Here is a 26,201-nt window from a genome sequence, read left to right as displayed (position 1 = left end):
TTTTTTAACGTTTATTTATTTTTGAGACAGAGAGAGACAGAGCATGAATGGGGGAGGGGCAGAGAGAGAGGGAGACACAGAATCGGAAACAGGCTCCAGGCTCTGAGCCATCAGCCCAGAGCCTGACGCGGGGCTCGAACTCACGGACCGCGAGATCGTGACCTGAGCTGAAGTCGGACGCTTAACCGACTGAGCCACCCAGGCGCCCCAGTATATATTATTTTTATATGCGTGTATATATTAAATATTCGTGAGAAAAGAAAGTACTTTCAGTCTTAACATACTGGCATGTGGTGTTTTCAGTATAATGAAAAGACTTGGTCATTATCTTCGTTGGGCTTATATTACTAGGAGCTTTATCATAAGATTGAAAACCCATCCAAACAGAATGGGTATTTAGCAGCCATAGTAATCTTAGTCCTAAAGTTTATTTGACCTAAAACACAGAGCTGCTTGGAAATTCTAGAGTCCTGATTAATGGGTTCACAGTGGGCCATTTTACAAGAAGTGAGGAGCCTTTCTGGAGATAATTTATTTTAAGCAAATAGAGAGTGGAAGCACTCAAGCTTGCTTTAAGGAAAATGGCTAACAGATGAATGCAAGGTGTTGTTTTGTTGTTATGCAGTACCAGGTACTCAGAATCATATGCCCTATCTTTAAAATTGAATTATATGAAAATAGAGTGCTTGACCAAACTAAAGGGCTTTTTAGAACAAACACATAGCCTAAGACATCCATCACGAGCCCCAAGCACCACTTTGGTGCTAATGCTACGGAGTCTGTTTTCCCAGCACCAAATAATTGTGTTTATTTCTGTACTCTGGTATGTGGCTTTTTCCCTATGAAAGTTTATAAAGAAAAATCTCATAAATAAAAGTATCTATGAGGTATATAACAATTACTGTGGCATATATGTAAAGCTGTTTTTTAGGCACATTTCTCTTTTCGATGCACTAATATATGTGTTTGGTTTTAGGTTTCCTCAAGAACTGAACATGGGAAAAATAAGTGCTGAAATTATGTGGACCCTTTTTGCTCAGGATATGAAATATGCATTAGAAGGTAATTACAAATATTTATACCTCTTTGAACACATGTTTTAAGTAAATTGTGATGTTAGTTTCTTGATCTTAAATGTAAAGAACTGATGGAATAGAACATTGCAGTGATTAGTTCTAAAACGTATTTCTACATTATTGGGAAATATAGATCTCAAAGTCTTTAAAAGCCCTAAAAGCATACATTTTTAATCAAGTTGTCTACGTTGAAGGATCATAATAAGTATTTCACTTGTAGGACAATGCTCAGATGCAGGAATACCTTATGGCAGTTCATTTACCAAAGCAGACCATATTGAAGGCGTGAGTGAGTAGAATTAGTCCAGCAATTTGTCTAGGTAGACTTGGAAATTGTACCCATGGTTATGAAAATTAGAATCTGACCAGTTTTTAAAAAGACCATGGCAAAGCTATTTGTCATGAACTCTGCTCTCAGTCAGTCTAAATCTTCTAAGGGAAATAGAGCTCTTTAAAATAGAACTCTAAGTTTAAAAATTCTATCCATATCCTTTGAGCACTCACACTATGGTTAGAGTTAGAGCACTGGAAACCAGTCTAGAGTTCCTGTCCTCTAGGAACTTATAGTCGAGTAGCAAATTTTCTTTGCATTTGTCCAACAGTATATTTTGAACTCCTAGATGCTATATGTCCATCACTATACTCAGTGTGGAGTATATAGCAGTGAACAAGACAGCCACGGTCCCTGCCCTCAACAAAATTATGGAGGGTAGCCACAAGAAGTATGGGGTGGTCAAGTCTAATGATGATAGAATGTTTAGAGGAAAAGCACCTAAATCAGATTTGGGACATGGGAGCAAGGTAGGCTTTCTAGTGGCACTTAGTCTGAGGAAGTGTTATCTTGACCAAAACCTGAAGTATAAGTAGGAGTTAGTTCTGGGAAGAGATGAGCAAGAAACATCTCTTTCATGTCCCGGCAGAGGACAGAGTGTTAGCAGTTAGAGTGAGTACAAGGTACGCTTACGAAAATCGCACTCAGCAGGCCCTATGAACAAGACATAGCAAGAAGAGAGGCTGGAAAAACTAGCAGGGACCAGCATACAGGACCTGGTGGGATGTGGTGAGGAGTTTAACTCTCTGCGAAGACAAATAAGAGACAATGAAAGGATTTCGGAAGTACATGTCTTGTTCAGATTTGCAACTTAGAAAAAGCATTTTGGCTGTAATATGAAGAACAGATTAATACGGTAAGACTGGTACAGAGTATCATGTTGTTGTTTTTAGTTTTGTTTTTTTAGCATTGCTAAAATGTAAGCATGTTGCTGGGGGACACAGAGGGAACATACAGACGTTTTTGTTATTTGAAAAAGAAGGCACGCAGTAGATTTTAATATCCAGTTTTCTGGTAAAGTCCAGCTCTCCCCCCCACAAATAGAGAGGTTTTCTGTCTTTAAAATTAAACCAGACTGTTGAGAGGCACAAACTCCTTATTCTTCAATAAGATGTTTCTTCTCCATTGTATTAGTCAGCCTTGTTCTCTCTACTTCTGTGCCTGTCTCCCACCAACTACATCCTTTCCTACCAATCTCCTTCAGTTTTCTCTTTGAAATTCAAGAGTCTCTTAAGTCAAATGGGGAGCACCAGTACACTAGGCCACTAAGGTTCCTCAGCTAGCATGTACTCCCTTCTTTTATCCTTTACACTCTTCCACTCTCCTCCAATGTCTGTCAGGCATCTCAAACTTTGTAAGATCACTAAAGAATTCTTAATGTGTCCTATAAAAACCTGCGTCTTCCCATTGTACCCTGTTGCAATATTGGCATAACCATTCACCGAGTTCCTCAAGTCATGTGTGGGGTTTTTGTTGGTTCTTTTCTTTTCCTCAGCACATTCTAAGTTCATTCCTGTCTTTGGGCTTTTCCACCATCTTGTCTATTGCCTTGACTTCTCTCCCCACCAGTCTTCATAAGCAGCCATGTGTGGCTCACTTTAACGTCATTCTCTTGGGATCTAAAGTCACTGCCAAGAATAACCTTATTTTAATTGGCTGTATAGGAACTAATTACTATCTTTTATTTGTGTATTTATTGGTGTTCATTTGATTCCTTCTTAACAGTCTGTCTTCCTTACCACAATGCAATTTTTTTTTTTTTTTTTTTTTGCCTGAGGTGATGCCTACAAAATAGAAGCTACTCAGTAACTACTTGTTGGGTAATCCCAACTCACTAGGTTAGTGAGCAGAGAAGGAGACTTCCACTTGCGACCGCTTTTACCATGTGGTCTTGGGAACATTCCAACAAGTCAACATCTTTGTGTGTTTTTCATGATGTGAAAAGTTCACACTGGATCACAGTGCCCAGCAATGTGCAGGGAGACTCCTGCCCACATTTCTGAAGAATTTGATTATTAGGAACCATTCCCAGATGGCACTACTTGCTAGGACACATTTTGTTTAGGCAGGTTCTCTCTTTGCTTATGTAGTAACATTTGTGTAACTATTGGATATTTTATGTTATATTTACTTTAAAAAACAAGCAGTTGCTTTAGAGAACTAAACATAATGTTTATGTTAAAGAATTTAAAATACCAAAAATTTGGTGTTTGTTTGCAACAACATTGAAAATAGGAATGCTAAAGGAGAGCATCTGTAACTTTGATTAGAGGCTTGGTTAATAATTTTGTGTAGGAACAGTATCCCCAAATGCTGAGACTGTATCATCAAAAATCAGCTCCAAGATCATTCACACATATTTCTAAGAAGGCATGGTAAATATAGTAAGGGAATATGTTGGGTTGCAGTTAATGATTTATGCAACTTCTTCTTCTACCAGATGAGAAGACGTTTGAGTGCAAAGATTTTTTTTTTCAACCTTTGTATGCATTGAACATCAAGAGAAAGTCACTGTGTGTTTGTTTTCTTGAAATGAATTGCAGATGAGATAATCCTATAGAAACAACCTTGGAGACAAGAATAACTACCATGTTCAAAGTAAACATTTGTGGTATTGTTAGTTGGGAGGCAACAAGATACCTGAGACTGGGAAACCCACCTTTAGAAATCTTTATCACTCATGGGCTGGGCAACCCTGGAAATTAGTGCTTCTTCAAACCTTGATTTTCTTTTCAATAAAAAGGGTGATAAGAGTCCCCAGGTTGGTGTGAGTATTGCATAGGTTAAATGTGCTTGGCAAACTTGAAAGCACTGTGCTAACGGGAGGGGGCCATTATTATTCTATACAGGGGAAAAGATCTGTCAGAGTCTCAAAGCAATCTCCTTTATGGGTCATTCAAAGTTTAAATCTCTAGGAAAGTGTTCACAAATGCATGTGAATCTGTCCACTTTCTCTCCCTTCTTCCTTTACACTCTTTCAGCCTAATAAGTGGCTTCAAGAAAAAGACTGTACCTTTTTTAAAATGTGGCATGAATAATAATCACTAGAGAAAATGAAGACTAACAGCCCCTCACAGAGTAGAGGGCATGTACTTAAAAACATTCATCTGGCAGGCTTTTTGCACATTGATAGTAATATTCTTACTCGCCCTACTTGCCTTCAAAAATGTTAAAATTTACTGACTATGGAGTAGTGCTTCCAGCTCTTGACCTAGAAAGACTCTGTGTTGGCGTTTAATTTGGGCTACATAGTTCTACTTGTGACTAAAGCATCAGAGCCCAACTTGTGAGCAACCTGTGATGAAGTCAGGTCAACAGAGAAGAGCCAGTTAGATAGAACTTTTTGACCTGTAGCTGTTTGCAGCATTTTGCTTTTCTTCATGAACTCGTCACCTGCTGTAAAAGAATTAATCTAATTTAAAATCAAATATCTTTTCTCCAACTTCACTCAATCTATATGAGCCAAGTTATTTTGTTTTTTAACCCTTGACATTAATCACCTTACAAGCTTGATAAACAGTAATTCATTTGATCACTATAGTGATAATTTATTGAATGAACCCAGAATAAATGATTTTACCAATTAAAAAGAAAAAAAGATGAACTTTCTGTGGAAAAGAGAGCATAGGAAGGGGGAACATGGTGAAACAAAGTTGGTTTTGTGGAATTGTTTCTAAATAATTTATTCTAAAAACTCTTGGAGTCTTTACCCTGGCATGTACAAAATGTAGGTTTTGTAGTAATTTAGACCTAGGTTTGGGTTCAGACTCTGCTACTTTCCATTAACTTCTTAGCTCTGATTTTGGACAATTTATTAAACTCAATAAACCTCACTTTCCATCTTTGTAAACAAGCAGCAAAAATACCTACCCCATAAATTATTGTAAGAAGAAATAAAAAGACACAGAGGTATGGAGATAAGGGGAATAGTTTCCTACAAAATAATACTCAACAAATACTAGCCATAATGACAACCTTAAGGATTATAATTTAGTAAACAAGAACTTGGAAATGATTTATAATACCACCAAAATGTTTAGATGACTGTAAGTGACTAAAATGTTTAATTGGTAATTCCTATTGACTGCAGACATTGCGTTGTCATGTTGGTATGCACAGATTTGGTTGCCTGCCAATTCTTAAATCAGGACAGTCCTGTTCAGGATACTGATTATATAACATATGTCTGTGTCTTCACAGCCTTTATTAAGAGCAAACCCTGCTAGGCCCCAAGATAACAGCCAGATGGTAGATTGGGTCCACAAGGATTCAGGTGGTTTCTAATTAATAGCTCTGTGAAAGAATGTTTGGGATTCTTTTAAACACTTAGTCTTAAATTGGGGTTTGTGGCTGGTCTTCAAGTCATGTTCTGAAATTTGTATCCACATTTAGGAGGGGGTAGGATAGGAGAGGGGTGCCTAAGGCATTGGTCACATTCTCAGATGAATCTTTGAATAGAAAAAGTCACTGAAAATAAATTGGTTAAAAATTACTGTTTTACTTTAATAACTTAGGCCAAGATAAAATTAATTATAATATGTAACACAGAATCATCTTTCACCTGGCATTAGTAAAGTCTCTCATACCAGTGCTCCTCAAACTTTAGTTTGCCCAGTAGTTACCTGGGAATCTTGTGAAAACAGACTTTGACTGAGTAGATCTTTTACGGGAGGCAGGATTCTCTTCATTTCTAACGTAATCTGAGCTGATACCCAGCTGGTTGGTGTACCACACACTGAATATGGCCAGGATTAAATGCTGTAGTTAAAGTAAAGCGATAGTTCTGGACATTTTGCCTTTTTATTACTGACCTTGGTTGTCTGCTACTAAGTTACGTTGAATCTCACCAATGGGTGAAGATTCTCAAACCTGTTTTTGTAATTTTTCAGCAGCTCATCGTCCTAGTAAGCCTAACTATTGCTGCTAATTCTTCCTTAAACTTTCCCTTCACCATCTTGTCTTAACTTATAAATTAAAATATTTGCCTGTTGAGTACCTTCTGAAAGTTCTTTACTCCCTTCATATTTATTGTTATGATCTTCTCTCGAAAAAAGTTTGATCTCTATTGCTCTTCACCCAAATGTCAGGCCACCCTGTGCGTTTAAGGGCATTGCCCTTGACATTGTAGCCACAAAGACAAGGAGAACACAAAGGCATGGTTACATCATTACTGGTCTTGTTGACTACCTTGACTATACCAGAAGAACTGACTTGTTGTCCCATGAATTTTGTTTGCTAACCTCTCTTAGAGTATTCTCATACTTAACATCTTTCTGCTCTACCTCATGCTTAGTCTACTTCAAACCATTATTTCACACTTATCACCTTTCTGGTACACTTGTCAGCAGTTTTCTGCCGATTTTCAAGTCTACCCTCACAAGCCACTGGTTGTCAATTTATCTTGATCTTCATTTTTTTAGTAGAGAAGAGTAGTTTCATACTAATTTCTACATTGATAAAATCTCTCTAGAAACAATGGATTTATTTTTTCCACTACTTCCTACTTTGAATCTTCCTTAATGTTATTTGAATGACAGAGATTAAAACTATACCTATACACTATGCCCATATATACTGTACCTATACACTTCAAAGACTCTGGATGGAGCAGAGATGGAAAGCACTTTGTAAAGGATCTCTCTGGCCTCCTTTTGTTACAGCAATAATAGTCAACCTATTTGTTGTTGTTGTTGTTTTCCATTATCTAACATTCTTCAAAGGTCCATGAGTAACAGGGATGTGAGTGTTTCTTAACAAAGGAGAGAGAGCACATGTCTTTCCCTCATCCTGTTGAAAATTTTCAGTATTACTCTTTTTCAAGAAGCCAATGACTTTTGGGGTGCCTGGGTGGCTTAGTCAGTTAAGTGTCCAACTTCAGCTCAGGTCATGATCTCAAGGTTCGTGGGTTCAAGCTCTGCGCTGGTCTTTGTACTGACAGCTCAGTGCCTGGAGCCTCCTTCAGATTGTGTCACCCTCTCTCTGTGCCCCTCCCCTGCTCACACTCTGTCTCTCTATCAAAAATAAATAAATATTAAAAAAAAATTTTAATTAAAAAAAATAAACATGACTTTTGAATGATTCAAAGAAATAACATAATACTTACTTGTGAAAATATTAGCTTGGAACAGATAATGTCTTGTACCTGAAAAAAAAAATCTATCCTCTATTTCATATGACTAATAAGTCATTTTCCTATTCTAAAAGCTATTTGTTAAGATTTAGGTACTTTAAGGATGACTACCAGAATACCACAGAGACAGTTAAACAGTACTGGAGGACACTTTCACTTTCCTGATATTATAAAATAGCATTAGTATCATTCCATTTGCCTAAGCTAAAAATTGGGTAGTGAAGGTTGACTTCTTTCTCTCCTCTGCATCTAATTAGCAAATAGATACTATAAGTTCTATGTCTAAATTCTCCTCCATAATCTTCTTTTCTTTTTTTTTTTTTTAACATTTATTTATTTTTGAGACAGAGAGAGACAGAGCATGAACAGGGGAGGGGCAGAGAGAGAGGGAGACACAGAATCCAAAGAGGGCTCCAGGCTCTGAGCTGTCAGCACAGAGCCCAACGCGGGGCTTGAACTCACGGACCGTGAGATCATGACCTGAGCCGAAGTCGGACGCTTAACCGACTGAGCCACCCAGGCACCCCCATAATCTTCTTTTCTATGCTTCTTACTATTGTCCTTGTTTAGATACACATATTTTCTGCTTTCACTTTAATTGATAGGGTTCTTCCTTTCTAGATGCCTCCCTGACCACTAGATAAAGGTCACATTCCTTAGCATAGCCTGGACCAGTACCTTACTCTTCTTTCTGTACCTAGTTTTAGCCCTAGCGTTTTATGCTGTAGCTACATCCACATGTTTGAAATTTCTCTGAAATCCTCTTAAAAGTTCCTGCCTCAGGACATTGTGCCTAATGCCCCCCCCCCCATCCCTACCCAAGCTTTTCCCTAATCACCATCCCTAACAAAGACTCATGTAGTCTTCTGGGTTAAGTTCAGAATTTCTTATTATGTTAAGTTTTCCCTGGCATTCTCAGAGAGAAATAAGTACTTGGTCCCTATTCTCCCATAATACTTCCAATTATAACTTTTGTTCATGTGTTACACTTCATAAATACATGAGTCACTATGCCCTGAGCTCTTATTCATTTTTTGTTCTCTCCTTCCTCTGACACATAATAGAAATGTTCTGAACCAATGAATGCACACAGGAGTATAAGCGTGTGTCTACAAACAGGTGAAAGCATAGTTGTATGTTCCATTCTCAAAGTGCTAATTTCCATTGACAATTCAGTACAGTCACACAAACCTCATACAATCTCATATAAAAAAGAACATTTCCCAACAATTATTTTCACCACATGTGGTTGTGACAGTTGTAGAAGTGTTTAATAATCATAGCTGTGAAAAAAACCTAAATACTTTGGTTTACCCACAGAAACTCAGTATGTGTGTACATGTGTGTGTTGCTCATGCATTTGCATGTGGTAAGAAAAGATGGTACATTTACCATAAAGTACAAGCTATACTTCCTTAATTAATTATAAACAATTTCTTCCAGTTATACCCTGTTTATTAGCCCCACCTTCATTTCTGTGACCTACCAATTTGTATTAATCTATATTCACGCTGAATTCCAAATCTAGATTACTGGACAACAAGTGAAAACAAAACTGAAATCACTCATTCTCAGTACTCATTACTGCAAATGAATAGTTCTATTCATTTGAATTTTCAGTGGCAGTTCACATCAGTCCTCTGTAAACTGAAATAAGATTTCTGGATTAATGTATCAGTTTAGATGGGACAGTTTATTTGAGAGATCATGTGTTACATCTGTACCTCAATCCCCCCAAATAAAGGCAAGAACAAGATATGTTTTATATTTTCCCCCACTCTCCCCAAAAATAAAGGCAAGAGCAAAGTGTATTTATTTGTATTTAAGTTTTCCTGATCCACTATGCCAGGTGGTTCTCAAAAGGTGGGGCCCAGCAGTGTGTTTTCTTATTTTTTATTTATTTTTTTATTTACGTTTTGAGAGAGAGACAGAGAGAGAGAGAGCGAGCAAGAGCATGCACACAACCAGGGGGCAGGAGAAGACAGAGAGAGAGAGAGAGAGAGAGAGAGAGAGAGAGAGAGAAGATCTTAAGCAGGCTCCACACTCAGTGTGAGATCATGACCTGAGCTGAAATCAAGAGTCAGATGCTTAAGCCACCCACGGGGCCCCTAGCAGCCTGTTTTTAAAACAAGACCTCCAGGTGGTTCTGTTGCATGCTAAATTTTGAGATTATCATTGTTTTAATTTATAAGAAAAGAAGAATAGAAGAAAAATTAAAATAATAAGAAAAAGAAGAAAATTTTAAAAATCATAATTTTCAAGGAAATAAAAGAAGGAAGTCAAGTCCAGTAGCATGAAACTCAATAGGATAAAAATGACAGGGAAGATATTGATGACTCAGCCAAGAAGGAATATAACTCTTAGGTTAAGGAAAGTCCATGGAGTATTCAATAATATAAATGAAAATGAACCTCTGTTACAAAAGAATGAAAAATTGCTTATTTTGTTTAATCTCCTGTTCAAAAGAAAAATACAAACACATATTGCATTCAGATCAAGCCATTTTCAGTTTTTTTTTTTGCCTTGGAGTCATAATCCAATAAAAGCAAATAAATTTCCTCTAATATTTATATCTTTATTTAACTATTTCTTTGAGTAGGACAAAATTCAATGCATTCTGAAACAGCTAATGCTCTTTTGTTGTTGTTGTTGTTGTTGTTGTTGTTGTTGTTGTTACTGTTTTAATGTTTTTCATTTATTTTGAGAGAGAGTGTAGGACAGGGGTAGAGAGAGAATCCCAAGCAGGCTCTGTGCTGTCATCACAGAGACTGACACAGGGCCTGATCCCATGAACTGTGAGACCATGACCTGAGCTGAAATCTAGTCAGAGGCTTAACCAACTGAGCCACCCAGGTGCTCGAATGCTTCTTTGTACCATAAAATGCTGCAAAGCCAAATACTATAGAAGGTGGATAACTAGCTTTACCATTTACTTATGTTTTATTAATCTTATCATTATGACTTTAGCTGGTGATTTCAGCAAAACTTTGACATATTTAACTGTTGACCATGTTTGATATATGTTTTACAGAATAAACATTTTCATTGTTTTTAAGTAGAATGAGTGGTCTTACTAGTGATGTTCTCAATTATATGACATTATGAACTCTTTGGAGGAAGGGACCATATTGACCATGTTCAATCCTTAGCACAAGTGTAGCAGGTATAGGTTCTCAGTAAATAATCATTGGATGAAAATCCAAGGTGGACAGAACTCTGTACATATGCATTTGTGTGTAGGTTAACTACATAATTCAGAATGAGTTTCATCTTCATTAGGACCAAAGGTTGCACTTTGTCAAAACTTTCTATATGGTTTCCAGAACATTCTATATTGAAGTATATTACTCATCAGTTTAATTGTTTATATTAGTATTTGGAAATAGCATAGTAAGGCTTCAGTTGATCAGGATGCCTTTTATTACATAAGCCTTTGAGATTCAGTTGTTAACCAAATAATATATATAATAACCTAATCTTATATATAATGATCTATTTTACATTAGTAAGCATAGCACACAAAACATATGGCAAAACTCTCAGAACCAAATTTTAGCCATCAAACAGATTTCACAGGCTGATTAATAAAAATCAACTTTCAAGCTACATAATCAAAAATCTAAAAACATTACATTAAGTCTCCCATGGCATTTATTGTGGAAATAGAGATCATTGAGAGTAACCGTTGAAAACGAGGACAAGACTGTGATGGACACACGTCCCTCTGTTCTGTTCTTTCCTTCCTACTGCTGCCTGCCCCTCCCCCTTCTTTATCATCCTCTTGAAAATTGGTACACTCAGGGCTTTCCAACAGATTGAATTCACTAAGGTATTTGGGACATGTTAGATATCTCTTACAAAAATCTGAAATCACGGGGCGCCTGGGTGGCTCAGTCGGTTAAGCGGCCGACTTCGTCTCAGGTCATGATCTCACGGTCCGTGGGTTCGAGCCCCAAGTTGGGCTCTGTGCTGACAGCTCAGAGCTTGGAGCCTGTTTCAGATTCTGTGTCTCCCTCTATCTGACCCTCCCCCGTTCATGCTCTGTCTCTCTGTCTCAAAAATAAATAAACGTTAAAAAAAGTACTTTATTACAAAAATCTGAAATCAAAATAAGAAAGGAAAAGCATTAAAATTAAAAACTGGGCTAGGTGGGGATGGCAAATAAATCCTGCTTACACGGTGAACTGGCAGTGGGCATGTGGGCACAAACATAAAGGAAAATAAAATGGAAACTAGAAATGAGCTTATTACCCTTTGCTTTTCACCTTCTAAACATAGTATTTTTTAGACATTTAGGGGATTCTTGCCTCCTTTCATCTTCACTGTGAAGGAAAGTATCAGTGTTAGTTCAAATGACCTAAACTTGGAAGCAAAGAACCCTTTTCACATTTACACTAAATGCATTTCGTAGTTTCCTCCTCTCTGGTAGCACCTCTCCCCCTGCAAATTAAGTTGTAACTACTTATTTTGTATTTCTGGAGTAGATCTAGAGGGTAAACTGTGTGTAATTAATCTAGAACAAGCTGACTAAAATATTTAGCTTCAAAATAACAGGAAGGAAAAATAGGCATTCAGGAGTGTTTGTAATGCTATTATTCATCTTAACCTTTAACCATCTACTAACTCACCTTATAATCTATTTCAGTAAAAGATAATTAAAATATGTTGACCTGAGTAATATACTGTGTTCCTTTGACAGAAATGAGTGTATTCGAGTAAAATCTAATTAAATGGACTGCCATTTTCTCTGGGTTCCCAAATCTCTGACTCAAAAAGTAATCACACAGAAGAAACAGGTCTAAATTAACTTACACTGTGGATGCGGCCTCACTAGCAGCACAAGCAGATCCATTTGTCAAACACACCCCATGTGTGTTCTGAAATTAAGTCCAGTGGTTTTTAAGTCTGTCTTTTAACTTTAGCAGAATCCCAGGTAAATGGAAATGATTTCCCAAAAGCCCAGTGACCTGGTTTTTTAGAACCAAGAGATGGAGCATCACTTATGCAAATATTTTAAATTGTTACATGGCTATTTATAAATAGCAATAAAGATTTTTGTGGTAATTTTCTCTCTACCCAGACTCAAGCTCTAGCAAGACAATTCTAGCAGTATTTGACATAGTCCTGTTATTAATTTGGTATTGAAATAAAAAACCGTAAGTAGTGCGTGCCAATAATCCAAGGGTTCAGATGGGCAACCTGACCATCTGACCTCCTGAGAAATACTGAGCTTTGTCACATTTTTCTTTTAGATACTCTCTGAATTGAAATTCTTTGTTGACTTAATTCAGGGTCCCTGCTGTCACGAACATAGCTGGCCTTTAACTGTTAAGATTGGTACAGCTCGAGTCTTGTGATTTTTTTTTTTTCCTGTTTGAACATGAGTCCTCTGGAAAATATAAGGCAGGAGATTGGATTCTCTTTCTCTCCCTCATAAAGCATGCCTACTTCACTAGCTGATCATTTCTTTATATCTTAGATGGGCATAAAGAATAAAATGAAGGGATCGCCTGCAATAACACCAAAATAGCAAAAGGGAAACTTTCAGGCAGTTATCCAAAAAGTATAAAGTTTAGGATTAGCGTATCAGTTATTTATTGCTTTGTAACAAATTATGTCAAAACTTTGTGTTTTAAACCATAAATAAATGCATAGTATCTCTTATGGTTTCTATGGGAGAGGAGTTTCTTGGTTGGGGTTTCCTATGAGGTCATGTTAGGATATTGGCCAGGGCTGCAGTTACTGAAGGCTTGCTGGGCAGGAGAATCTGTTTCCCCACTGGCTCACTCACATGGCTATCCCAAGCCATTTCAGGTTTTTGGTGGGAGGCCTCAGTTATTCTCAGTGTAGACCTCCTCACAAACTGCTTGACTGTTCTCACATGTAGCAGCTACCTCTTCCCAGAGCAAGCACTGCAAGGGGAAGGGTAGAAACTGCAGTATCTTTTCTGTCCTAGCCTGAGAAGTTATGCTCCATCACTTGTACAGTGTCTTATTGGTCACACAGTTCAGTTTATTGAGTGTGGGAGGGAGTGCTCACGGACATAAATTCCAAGAAGCAAGGACTACTGGTGTCCTCTTGAAGCCTGGCTAGCACAGTTAATGTGCGCTTCTCTGACCAGTTCTTTATGTTAGCGTAGTCTTGTATTAGGATGGGTTTTTAATATTTGTTTGATTTTATTTATTTATTTTTAATGTTTGTTTATTTTTGAAAGAGAGAGAGACAGAGGCCAAGTGGGGAAGAAATTAGAGAGAGAGGGAAACACAGAATCTGAGGCGGGCTCCAGGCCCTGAGCTGTCAGCACAGAGCCTCACATGGGACTTGAACTCATGAACTGTGAGATCATGACCTGAGCCAAAGTCAGACACACTCAACCAAGTGAGCCACCCAGGCGCCCCAATATTTGTTTGATTTCAAACAAAAGTGACAATCAACATGGTTAAAAACAATTTTCTTCTTTCCTTCAGCCCCTCTCACTACCACAAGAAGGGAGGACAACATGAACCAACTCTTGAAATCTTCTGAAGATAAATTTATTTCCAAGATGCCAGGGCTCTTGTTAGCCCTCTCTAGTGTCTTAGCTAAACTCTTTTGCGAAGGGAAGTCTGGTTCACTGAGAGGAAATTAACCTCACTGATGAGTTGGGGCTAGCAGTTTAAAAACACTGCTCTTAAAATTAAGCTCCGAGGATTCAGAAAATGTTTAATCCCGTTTACAGTTGAACCCTCATTCCTAGTCAATGTTGGATAGTAAAATAATAATCTTTCAATCATTTAAAAATGCTCTATGCAGTAGGCCTTAAGTTGCACAAAAGAACATCAGCTATATTTTCTAATTCATGACTTCAAATACCAGTAGATCATATACGTAATTTCCCGAGTACTACTTGGGAATTTGACACAACTTGGGGCTGACTTTTGTGTACCTAGTTCTCTCAAATATCTATAATGAGAATGATATACTTAAGCATAAATTTTTTCCCTTAAGACTAATTAATATATTCCTGGCCAATTATCACATCTCTTGGGGAAATTTTTGAATGGAGTATTTGAAAGTGGAAATCTGTAGTAGGTCATAATTACCTTGAGGAAAATGTAGTAAGAGTACAATCAAGAAAATAAAGTTAAAGTGGAATTTGCTAAAAATAAAGAAATGAGTTTGTATATGTCAATATCATAATAAATTATCTACTTATAAGAAAAGTATATATTTAGTTCTTAATTTTTTCACTTATTGTCTTCCTACTATAAATCCTTCAGCCATATCTCATTTGGGTAAAAGGGGAAAATGAAAGCAAAGAAGAAGTGATAAATCCTTGATTAGATTTTTCTTATTTTTTAATTTAATTTATTTATTTTGAGGGGGGGAGGGGAAGAGAGAGAGAGAGAGAGAGAGAGAGAGAGAATCTCAGGCTGACAGCCCAGAGCCCAATGTAGGGTTCAAACTCCTGAACAGAGAGATCATGGCCTGAGCCAAAGTCAAGAGTCTAAGCCTTAACCAACTGAGCCACGCAGGTGCCCCTTTTCTTCCTTATCAGTAGCATTTGGGGAAAAAAAAAGTTTAGAGAAATAAATTTAAAGTAATTGTTAAAATTAGTTTAACAAAACTTAATTCAAATAGGAAATACAAATATTTAAATATCACCACCCTAGATGCTGATTTCTGCCTTGCTGACCCTGGTAAGTATCAAAGAAGACAAAATGATTTAAGAATGAATGGATATTATCTAAACTGGTTGACTTTAATTATAGAATTTGTAAATTTAATCTTCTCATTAAATCATATCAAATCAGTCACAAGTACAGCCATGCATGCATACATACAGATGGAACCAAAGAATGCAAATATCTGTGATCCTTTTGGTAATATTTTGGCCAAGAATCTGTCTTGTTTGGAGATGGCCAATAGTAATTAAAAATGTTTTGGCAGCAAAAGAAACCTGGAGAGTAGATGACAATTGGTATAAAATCAGGTTTCCAGAAACTTTCCTGTTAAGGATCCCTAAAAACCCTGCTTTTGCCATGTTTTTATTTGAAGACCTTCCAGAGAAATATGTGAAGGCATGACCTCCTGTGGGCTCTCTTGGGGTGACTACCAATCATATGGACTATGAATGCTATGTATAGATGTGAACCGATATATACAACTTGAGGAAAAGGGGAAAGGCTCTGGCTAAAACCCTTTGATTCTTAAAATCAGAGCTTTGCAAGCATGTCAAACAACATATACATATTTTACCCTGTTAAGAAACTACTTGCGGGTGGCGTGATGGTGATGGAACTTCAGACTCATTTCAGTCCCATAACAGTACTCAAGATGGCAAAAAGAGATGCATTAAGAGGCAAGAGGCAAGAAGAGGACATTTTTAGAAGCTTAACAGGAAAGGAAGACAGAGGTTATACCTGATGACAGTCTGATGTTAGAACAGAGCAGGCTGGAGCATGAAAGCAATTTGGAAGGAGAACAGAAATATTTAATGGGGAAAGTGAGTACATTCTGCTGTGCAGTATGATAATGCTCTCCTCTTTCTCCCCAAAAGACTTCAGTGCACTGTAAGCTACTTGTCATTGGAAATGTTCTTTAGGAATGCTCCAGAATGCTAAATCCTCACTTCAGAATAGGTCTGACTAGAGCTGAGTCTGACAAGCTAACAAATGAGTGCCACAGGAAATTCCAGCCCTTAATCTCCCAGCAGGGACCACTTTAACATATAACAGAGTGTGACTGGCATTATTTTGTTTATATTAACATAATATATTATTTATTTCAATATTATAATACAATATCTTAAATAATAGTTTTTTCTTTAATAAAAACAGGAAATTATCTATAAGCTCCAGTACCATCGCTATGATGAACAAAAACTTCATTGTGGCACAACTCATAACTCACTGTGTAGGTGGCAGTGTGCCATAACACCATGGTCAAGATCCACTGCTGTGGCTTAGAGGAATACAAAGGCAAAAAGTTAAAGAAAAAAAAAAATGAAAGCTGGGCACAAGGTGGAAATATGTGTGAAGATTCTGTAGAGGCAGAAGAGAGGCCTCTAGCGATAAGTAGTTTGCAAGCAGGAAAACTCCAGCACAGGAGAATTACGATTCAGGTATAAAGCTGAGGTACCATCGCATGCTCCACGCAAGAAAAACTGACAGGTACAACTAAGCACAAGAGATTGTCTTAATAGACTCAAATGCAAATGAGGCCTAGAATACTTGTTTATTCTTTTTTCAATAATTGTAATCCCTCTTAGTGATACAGTTCAGAGGAGTTTCTCCATGTCGTGAGAAGTTAGTGTAGATCAGTTGCCTTCTCATTTGCTTTATAGAACACTATCGAAAATTTATGGACTACTTTGTGGTAAGTGAAATGTTAATAAAGACTCCAAAGCAGCTTATTTTTCCTATCTGTGACAAAGTATGTTTATTATATATCTGTTTCTGTAAAAACTATTTCCCCAAGTTAGTGCTTACAACAAGGAAAATTTATTGTTTTAGGCAATTCTGTAGGTCAGAAGTCTCTTAGCTAAATCAAGGTATTGGAAGGATTGCCTTTCTTTGGGAAGGCTGTATGGGAGAATACATTTCCTTGTCTTTTAGAGGCGTATAGCTTTTAGAGGGTTCCCACATTTCCTGGCTTATGGCCACCTTCCATCTTAAAAGACATCAATATTTATTCAAGTCTGTCTCACACTGAATCACTCTTACACTGACTCTTCTGCCTCCTTTCCTACATTTAAGTACCCTGGAAATTACATTAGGCCTATCTTTAAATCCAAGATAACGTCCCTACCCTAAGGTCAGCCTATTAGCCAGCTTAATTCCAACTACAAACTTAATTTTCATTTGCCATGTAACAGAAGATATAGGTTCTGAGGATTAGGATATGAACTTTTTTGAGAGGGGGGGAGTGTCTGGAATTATTTTGCTGAACATAGTCATCTGAGCCTGGCTCAGCTGAGTCCTGTAGCTTAGGGTCTCTTATGAGGCTGCAATCAAGGTATCATCCAAGACTGTGGTCTCCTCTGATTGCTCAGTTGTGAAGGAACTGCTTCCAAGCTCTATCATGTGGTAGTTGGCAGAATTTAGTTTTTCAAATGTTGTTAGGTTGATGGTCTAACTTCTTCCTTGGCCGTTCGCAATGACCATTCTTAGTTCCTAGTCAGGTGGGCCTCTCCAACATGGCCTCTTCATCAAGTTGTGGAAGCCAAGAAAACAACAGAGAGAGTCTATTAGCAAGTGGAATTCATAATCTCTTGTAACCCAATCACAAACCTGTTATCTCACAGCTTTCATTGTATTCTGCTATATAAATGAGTAGGTGAATAGGTCCAAGCTAGAGTCAAGGGGAAGAGGATTACCCCTTAAATACCGGAAGGTGGGGATCATTTGGGGTTGTTTTAGAGGATGTCTTGCACAGAGTGCTTACCAACAAAGAATACTGGCTTTAATCAGACAGGCTGAGTACAAATTCTGTCACCACTTGCCATCCACTTGATATTGAGAAATTGTCATGTCAGTTCTATGCTTCAACTTCTTTACCTGAGAAATTACATTGTTTTGAGGATTAAATGAGATAAGCAATGGGGCTGGACAATTGCTTGGCACCTGTGAATCAGTGCTTGATGAACGTTAGCTTTGGTGATGTTTATTTAAGTCTTTACTTAAATGGAGGGTTCAGTGTGAAAACATGAGTTCAAAATTTTTGAACTAGATATATTCTAAAGCCTTATGTAAATTAAGAATCTATGTATTTCATTAAAGACCTAAAAGCTCAGTTTTTCCTCCTATTAAAATGCATGAAAAATATGGAACATGACATTTTATTTAACACCAGAGGATATTACAGAATGATTTATGCTTTGTTTAAAAATTTAGTGTTAGTTTTTTGAAAAAAAAAAAGAAATTATGGGAAATTTGGAAGATATAAAGAAACACCAAAAATAATATTAACATGGGATGCCTGGGTGGCTCAGTCGGTCGAGCGTCCGACTACAGCTCAGGTCATGATCTTGTGGTCAGTGGCTCCGAACCCCACATCAGGTTCTGTGCTGACAGTTCTGAGCCTGGAGCATGTGTTGGATTCTGTCTCTCTCTCTCTGTTTCTGCCCCTCCCCACTCTCGCTCTGTCTCTGTCTCTCAAAAATGAATAAATGTTAAAAAAAAATTAAAAATAATATTAACATTACCTACTCTTATTATCCAGAAATTATATATATAAACATATATAATACATATATATACACTTATGCATATGTTTTCACAAATTTGTCATATTATAAATATACTTTTATATTTTTAGCTTTTATATTATAACTAACCAAGTTACTTTTTAAGTGAAAATATCCTATTATGGTTTTATTCCTTTACTTTTTTACAATGTCATCCCTGATCTCAATTTAGTTATTTGTCCAGCATATATCTGCAAGTCTTATTAGAAAGTGTACATGGTTATATATTCTAAGCCCTGCATGTTTGAAAATGTCTCTATGTTGAACTTGAATGACAGCTTGGCTAGGGTGTAATTATTGGGTCATACTTGTTTTCCTTCAAAACTCTGTAGACATTTCTCTATTAGCTCATGGTATTCAGGGTTATAGCAAAGGAATGTAAGACCAGAATAGTTTTTTTGTTTGTTTTTTTTTAAACAATCTGTTGTGTTTTGTCTTAGCCTAGATGCTAATTAGACTTTAAAAATTTATTTTAAAGATTGAAAATATGTTGAAGAGCTGCTTTCATTGTTAATTTTTCCTGGTACTCAATGAGATCTTAAAATTTCTTAGTTATTTCTTCAATTCAGAAACCATCTTTATATTGTGTCTTTGCTTTGAATTGACAAAAATCAAATCACATCATTCATATGCTCATAACCCTCATCACACTTAGAATGAAATCCTGAAAGTCTCTACCCTAGACCATAAGGCTCTCACATTTTGCTGGCGGCTTCTCTCTGAACTCATCTCCTTCCATTCTCAGCTCATTTATTTGCCTCAGCCACTCTGACCACCTTGCCCTTCCCAATCATATGAAACACATCTCTCCCTCAGGTTCTTGGCACATACTGTTCACTCTGCCTGTAGCGCTTGCATCCTTGTCCACTTGAGGTATCTGAAAACGAAGTCTTTGCCAACTTACGAAATAGGAAAACAGAACCACCTCCAATCTATCACCTTAACGTATTTATCTGTTTATTGCCCATTTCCCCTGTGGACTGTAAGCTCCATGAGAGCAGAGAGATTTCTGTTTTGTTCACTGCTATAACTGCAGCATCTACAAAAGTACCTTGACACATGGATGCTAGTAGTTAACAAATCTATGTTGCATGAGTGACTTCCTCAAGTGAGTTTCCTGGCATTCTGTCTATGCCAGATCTAAAGGAACGTAAGCAAGCATAGCTGCTGAATCCCTAGGCAGTGTATCTTTTAGCCTCTGTGGTGTTTATCAAAAGGTTGATATACCCTTACTACTCCTTGCTCTTTCTTCCTGCCCCACTCTTCTGGGTTGTGTACTGGTGGGTTTCTACCTCTTTGTTAACAGTTGTTTCCTCATATGCCTCCTTCCTTTCATTTGGTCCCATGTTTCTCAAGTCTTGCATAATTTCTTAAAGTTTTTGGCATATGAATACCATCTTTCCCTGGAGCCTTGGCTCATAGAGGCTTTTGAAAGCATGGAACGAAACAGTGCTCAAAGTCCTTTAGTATATTTACAGGGTTGGGCAACCATCCTCATAATCTAATTAGAACATTTTCATCATTGCAAAAAGAAACCTTGTATTGCTTAGCAGTAATGTTGCTTTTCCTCTACCCCCTTTGAACTGTACGCATTAAATAGATGAACTTTGTGCTAGGTAAATTATATCTCCATAAAGTTGCATTTAAAAAGCGATTTATAGGCAAGAGTGTTCTATAGATGTTTTCAATTCTGATGATGAAAACAGGCATAGAGAAGCCTCTGAGGTTAACTGGTTAAAGCCTTCTTTTATGAACTTCCCATATGTTCCATCCTTTTACCTTTTAAAGAAATGCAATGGTTTTTAACTTTAACACATCCATTATATTTTTCAAATCATAACAGTTATTCCTTATGAACCATAATAGGTGGTTACATGTAAATAAATATGGAAACATATAGTTATAATTAGGCTTAACATATTAACTATAACTAGTAGTTTTTCCATTATTTCTCTCAAATTCATTCACATAGAGATATAAATTTCCTTTTCTAATAGGTATCAGTATTATTCATGAATATTTATTCACTTGTAATTTCATTAGTTTTTTTTTTCTGAGTTGAATTTTACCCAAGTTTATTAATTTCAGGTTTTATCATCTATTAGTTATTATACTTTATGAGAAATTAATATTGAAACTGCAGTGAAAATGTTGTCATTTTGATATTCCTTTATTTCTCTTTGCCTAAGGTGAAATATGTCATGTGACTTAAAAAGTAAGGATCAGAAAATAAAGAGCAATACACCTCTGAATCAAATGTATGAGATTAGATTGAGATAGTAAAAACTTATTTTTAATCCTGTTTTATCTTTGATAGTTAAAGGCATATGATATACTGAGATGTATACTTGTCACTAAAATACTTTATTATAACACAATTTGAGAAAATGAACCTATGAACAAATATATAATTGGCTACCACTTTATTTTTTAGAGTTTACTTCATATTCAGGCATATCTTTAACCATAAAACTGTCTCTAATAGTATGTTGAAATATTGGATAAGTGAAAGTCTCAGATTCCATACTCAATTTTCATGGAAACAAGGAAAAATAAACTATCTTTTTACCCTCTTAAGTTATGATTTATCAACTCTTACTCCATTTAACTTCTAGTGAGAAAGCATTATTATATTTAGTTTTATACCCTTCAAAGTATTATACCTTAAACATTTTGGTTACTACTTGATAACCAAATGCAACTGGTATCACCTACCATTTGTGGTAAAATATAAAGCAATCCTAAAATTATTACTAATCTTTGCATGTTTCTTTCATGGTTATTTCTGCTTTTCCTTTATAATGTTCAACATTTTTTTAATGTTTGTTTATTTATTCTTTGAGAGAGAAAGAGACAGCATGAGCAGGGTAGGGGCAGAGACAGAGGGAGATACAGAATGTGAAGCAGGCTCCAGACTCTGAGCGGTCAGCACAGAGCCTGACGCGGGGATCGAACTCACGCGTCAGAGAGTTCATGACCTGAGCTGAAGAGATCAGCTCTTCATGACCTGAGCTGGAGATCATGACCTGAGCTGAAGTCAGACACTCAACCGACTGAGCCACCCAGGTGCCCCAAGTTTCAACATTTTTTAATTTAATTTATTTAAGTTTATGTGTTTGAGAGGAGAGAACATGAGCAGGGGAGGGGCAGAGAGAGAGAGGAGAGAAAGAATCCCAAGCAGGCTTGGTGCTGTTAGCATGGAGCCCGATGTGGGGCTTGATCTCAGGTATCATGAGATCATGATATGAACCAAAACAAAGAGTCGGAAGCTTAACCGGCTGAGTCACCCGGCTGCCCCTCAACATTTTTTTAATGTGCTACTTGCTCATACTCATTAATGTATTATACTCCTCAACATCCTATAAGGTAAATCAATATTAAGTACTATTAATAGAAATTAATATAAGCAGAGGTTAAATGACTTGCCAAATCATATTTCCTATGCCATTGCTTTTAAAAGAGTTATCTTGCTTAAATTGCTACTAACTGAATAGAACTGTTTGCATGGGAATTTGAATCACATTTTCTTTCCACTACATGGAAGAGGGGCCTTGTGAGATTGGTAACTACACTAAATACGATCTCAGGAAGGTTCAATAGGCAGAATGAGCCTGCTGGTAATGGAGGTCTTTCATTCATTTATTCCTCTGAGAGGTTCTGGAATTTGGCAAGTATATTCAATAGCTAATATAACCAAGGGAACAGTTGGTGTGGGGGTTTGGGCAGATTTTGCCTATTTTGTGAACCAAGTCTTCCTGTGGGAAATTTCAGAGATCATGAACCATGTTGCAAATTCTCTTTAAAGAAAACCTGTACAGGAGATGATAACACTCAAAGCAGTAGCATTAACGTTTTTGTTTCCCATTGCCCTTGCAAACAAAGTAATTTGTTAACTCACTGCTCAGGAAGGAGCATTCAGAATAATTATTGTTAACAGAGTACTGGATTTGAAGTTTTATTTTGGTGAATGTTTGATTTTGTTAAATTACATCTTTAAGAAAAGTAATGTATAAAGCTGATTACATTCAGCTTTACAACATGAGAATTTCCTGGAATAATTAAAATTTTTAAAACTGAAATCTCCTCAAATTTTGTGTCATCGCATTGAGGAACCACCTCTGCTAATTTTACTTCTCTGAATAACAAGACTTTGTCCTACCTAAGGATCCAATACTTTTCCTCTGTCTTTATAGCAGTCTCAGAACTTATGCCTCTTTCTATAATGTCTATTTAAAATGTATAATAGAGCATTGAATATGCAATGTCACATCTTGTCAGCACATGCCACTATATTAAAACGTACACCCAGCTGGCTTTATTTATTTTAAACTTTAAAGTTTGATGAAATGAATTCTGATTGTTTCACCATTCTTGTAAGATCCACATTCTGTAAAACACATCTATTTAAAACATGTGCTGTAATCTTACGTAATATGAATTGATTGCAACTGAGGAAGTACTTTTGAAGATTGTTGGTTTTATGCAAATTACTTTCTTACTATTTTCCGGAATTCAGAATATCCTATAGTTATGTTGACTACGTCTTCTAACCAAAATAACAAGACACACAGTCTGACAGGTAAGGGATTGTTTTCATATAATGTAGAACAACATATTTGAAATAGGAACAATGTCAAAGAACCCCGACGATGTAGTCTCCATAGTTATAATATTAGGAGTTACCAAATAATCATTCTGAAAAGTCATTCAAATCATTTTAAAAAGTCTACTACAAAAATATTCTAAGATGTGAGTTGGCCTATAATTTTTATTTAAATGTGTTCCATAATCCATAGAAAAATGTTACTCATTTGTTTGACCACTTAAAGAGCTAATATTTAAAAGTCTATTCTTTATCAGGCACTGTGTTAGGTATTTTGGACCAAAAAGAGGGAGTCTCTATCCTTATGGAGTTCATAATCGTGTCAAGGAGATAAGTATTTATCAAATATTCATGCTTATTTAAGTAAAAGTGACCGATATCTTCTTTAAAGGATGAGTATATTGTGCTTTAAGAACATTTGAGAGGGCATTTTATTTTATCGGGTGATTCAGAAAAATGTTCCTTAAGGAAGTGATTTTCATACTGAGATCTCGAGAACAAGCAGAAGTTAACCAGTTGAAAGGAATGGCAAGATCTGTTGTAATGAAAAAATATTTTAAGCCAGTAAATATAGAGCAAAGTATTTTCCTTTAAAATATTGATTATAAATAGCACCACTGACCCTGTAAGTTGATATTTTCTGAAATTAAAAATTTACATTTCTCTTTTGACTGCCTGCAATGGGAGTATTTGGTTTATATGCATACACATTCACCAATTTGGCATGTCTGGTTACAAATCTGCTTCTTCCCATTGTAGAATTAGCCTCCCTTTGGATAATTGCTCTCACTGGTTACCACTTAGCCTCAACTCTTTTTTGTGCTGGCAAGTGCCCAAAAGATCCAAAAGAGGAAATGTATGTCCATCTTTAGCTATTTGATTATATGTATGGTATTTTAGTCATGAAATAATTTCCAGCTGGCAAGCTTGACATACATATTCAACAGCAAGCATCTAAATATTGTTGTTGCATCTATTACATAAACTGCAAAGAAACTCAACAGATGCTTTGAAATTTATAAAACTTGTAATTCTCAAAACAGTTGGTGTTTCTATCATAAAGCTGGAGTCTTATCTATGATTGATTTGATTGTTCACATTACAACCCTTCACTTCCCCGAATCTATAGAGTGTTTATTTTCTGGGCTCTCATATGTTCTCTTACTTCAGAGGTAGGCCATTTTCCCAGAAGTCAGGCTGTGGGTGAAGTTGAATTGGTAGGGAAGCTTTTATGAAGAGAATCATGCCTGTTAGAATTTAAGACATGTCAGAGGGAGCTCAGATAGTTCACCTCAGCTCTCTTGCAAACAAGAACACTGGTAACAAGGAACATCAAATAATTGCTCAAGGTCACACAGATGGTTAAAACTGAGGGATATGAGCCCCCTTTTCTGGGATCTGTCTACTTTAGTTTGTATTACACATTTTATAGGCTAATGGTTAAAATCAACTTTTGAACCCCATGAAATTAGAAATAACTTTTAACTAAGGTACTTATAGGGAGCTCAAGATATTGCTACATATTGGCTATATGATGAAAGTTATTATTCCTATGCCCTTATATTTCTTATAGTCTTTGATTATCTCAAATCCTTAAATTTATCCAAGTAGCAGGGGTGGATCTGTTCATAAGAGGAAATAGGGTAAAATAAATTTTTTTAACATTTTTTTTAAAGAGAGACAGAGTGTGAGCAGGTGAGAGACTGGGAGATGGGGAGACACAGAATTGGAAGCAGTTTCCAGGCTCTGAGCTGTCAGCACAGAGCCCGACACGGGGCTCGAACTCACAAGCCGTGAGATCATGACCTGAACTGAAGTCAAATACCTAAGCAACTGAGCCACCCAAGCACCCAAGGGTAAAATAAATTTGAAGCAGTCACAAGCTTAGTCCCTTAACAAAATATTTGGTGGTATCTGCTCTTAAGGAAAGCCTATAGACATTCCTGGGTGAGCCCACATTACTCACCCTCCTAAGTCAGTTTTTCAAGTCAAGTCAACTCAGCCAGCAGCTAGGTGAATCCTAAACTGCATGAAACTTGTGACTAAATCCTTACAAATTCAAATGATTCCCCAAAGAGTGTCTTCTAATGGCCATGGTTCTCCTACTGAAAGATGGACAGAAGGTGATGACAAACTAAAGATGCTCATTTGTTTGCTTTTCTTCTTAGAAAATTCTGTGTCTACAAAATAGCTGTATTTTAAACATTCAGTTCCCTTGTTTCCATAGCTTTGTGTTCACTTGTTAACACATACATTTTTAAAATGTAAATTTAGAGGTACTAAATTGGTACTAAATGGTTGGCTCAGTTGGTTGAGAGTCCGACTTCAGCTCAGGTCATGATCTCACGGTCCATGAGTTCAAGCCCCTTGTTGGGCTCTGTGCTGACAGCTCAGAGCCTGGAGCTTGCTCCAGATTCTGTCTCTCCCTCTCTCTCTGCCCCTCCCCCCACTTGCACTCTGTCTCTCTCTCTCAAAGATAAACATTAAAAAAAATTTTTTTTTAATGTAAATTTAAGTGTGGTTGATGCCTCTGCTCTGGTCAACATAAGAAGTCCTCTTTAAGTCCTGGTTTCATATAACCAGAATTTTCTCAACTCTAAAATGACAAATGTACCATACTTTAATGCTTATGCCTTTGCCATAAAGGCATACAATCTCTGATTTGATATCTAGTTACAGTCTTTCAAAATTTTTTTTAGTTTTTTTTAAATGTTTATTTATTTTGAGAGAGAGAAAGCACACATGGGGGAAGGGCAGAGAGAGAAGGAGGGAGAGAATCCCATGGGGATTGAGCCCATGGGGCTCAAACACATGAACTGTGAGATCATGACCTG

General features: G+C 36.8%; 1 protein-coding gene across 1 annotated transcript in view; it reads left to right on the top strand.

The window, feature by feature from the left end:
• The window catches only part of UNC13C (unc-13 homolog C), a 569,448-nt gene that overhangs the window by 387,199 nt on the left and 156,048 nt on the right, over positions 1–26,201 (top strand). The window contains exon 17 of the mRNA XM_042988813.1: positions 977–1,062. Within this exon, the coding sequence (XP_042844747.1) occupies positions 977–1,062 (86 nt within the window). The remainder of the gene's footprint in view (positions 1–976; positions 1,063–26,201) is intronic.

Source organism: Panthera tigris, chromosome B3, assembly GCF_018350195.1.
Source record: "Panthera tigris isolate Pti1 chromosome B3, P.tigris_Pti1_mat1.1, whole genome shotgun sequence".
In the NCBI taxonomy this organism is placed as follows: Eukaryota; Metazoa; Chordata; class Mammalia; order Carnivora; family Felidae; genus Panthera; species Panthera tigris.
The sequence above is the reverse complement of the archived record's forward strand: the minus strand, read 5'-3'. Positions and strand labels throughout refer to the sequence as shown.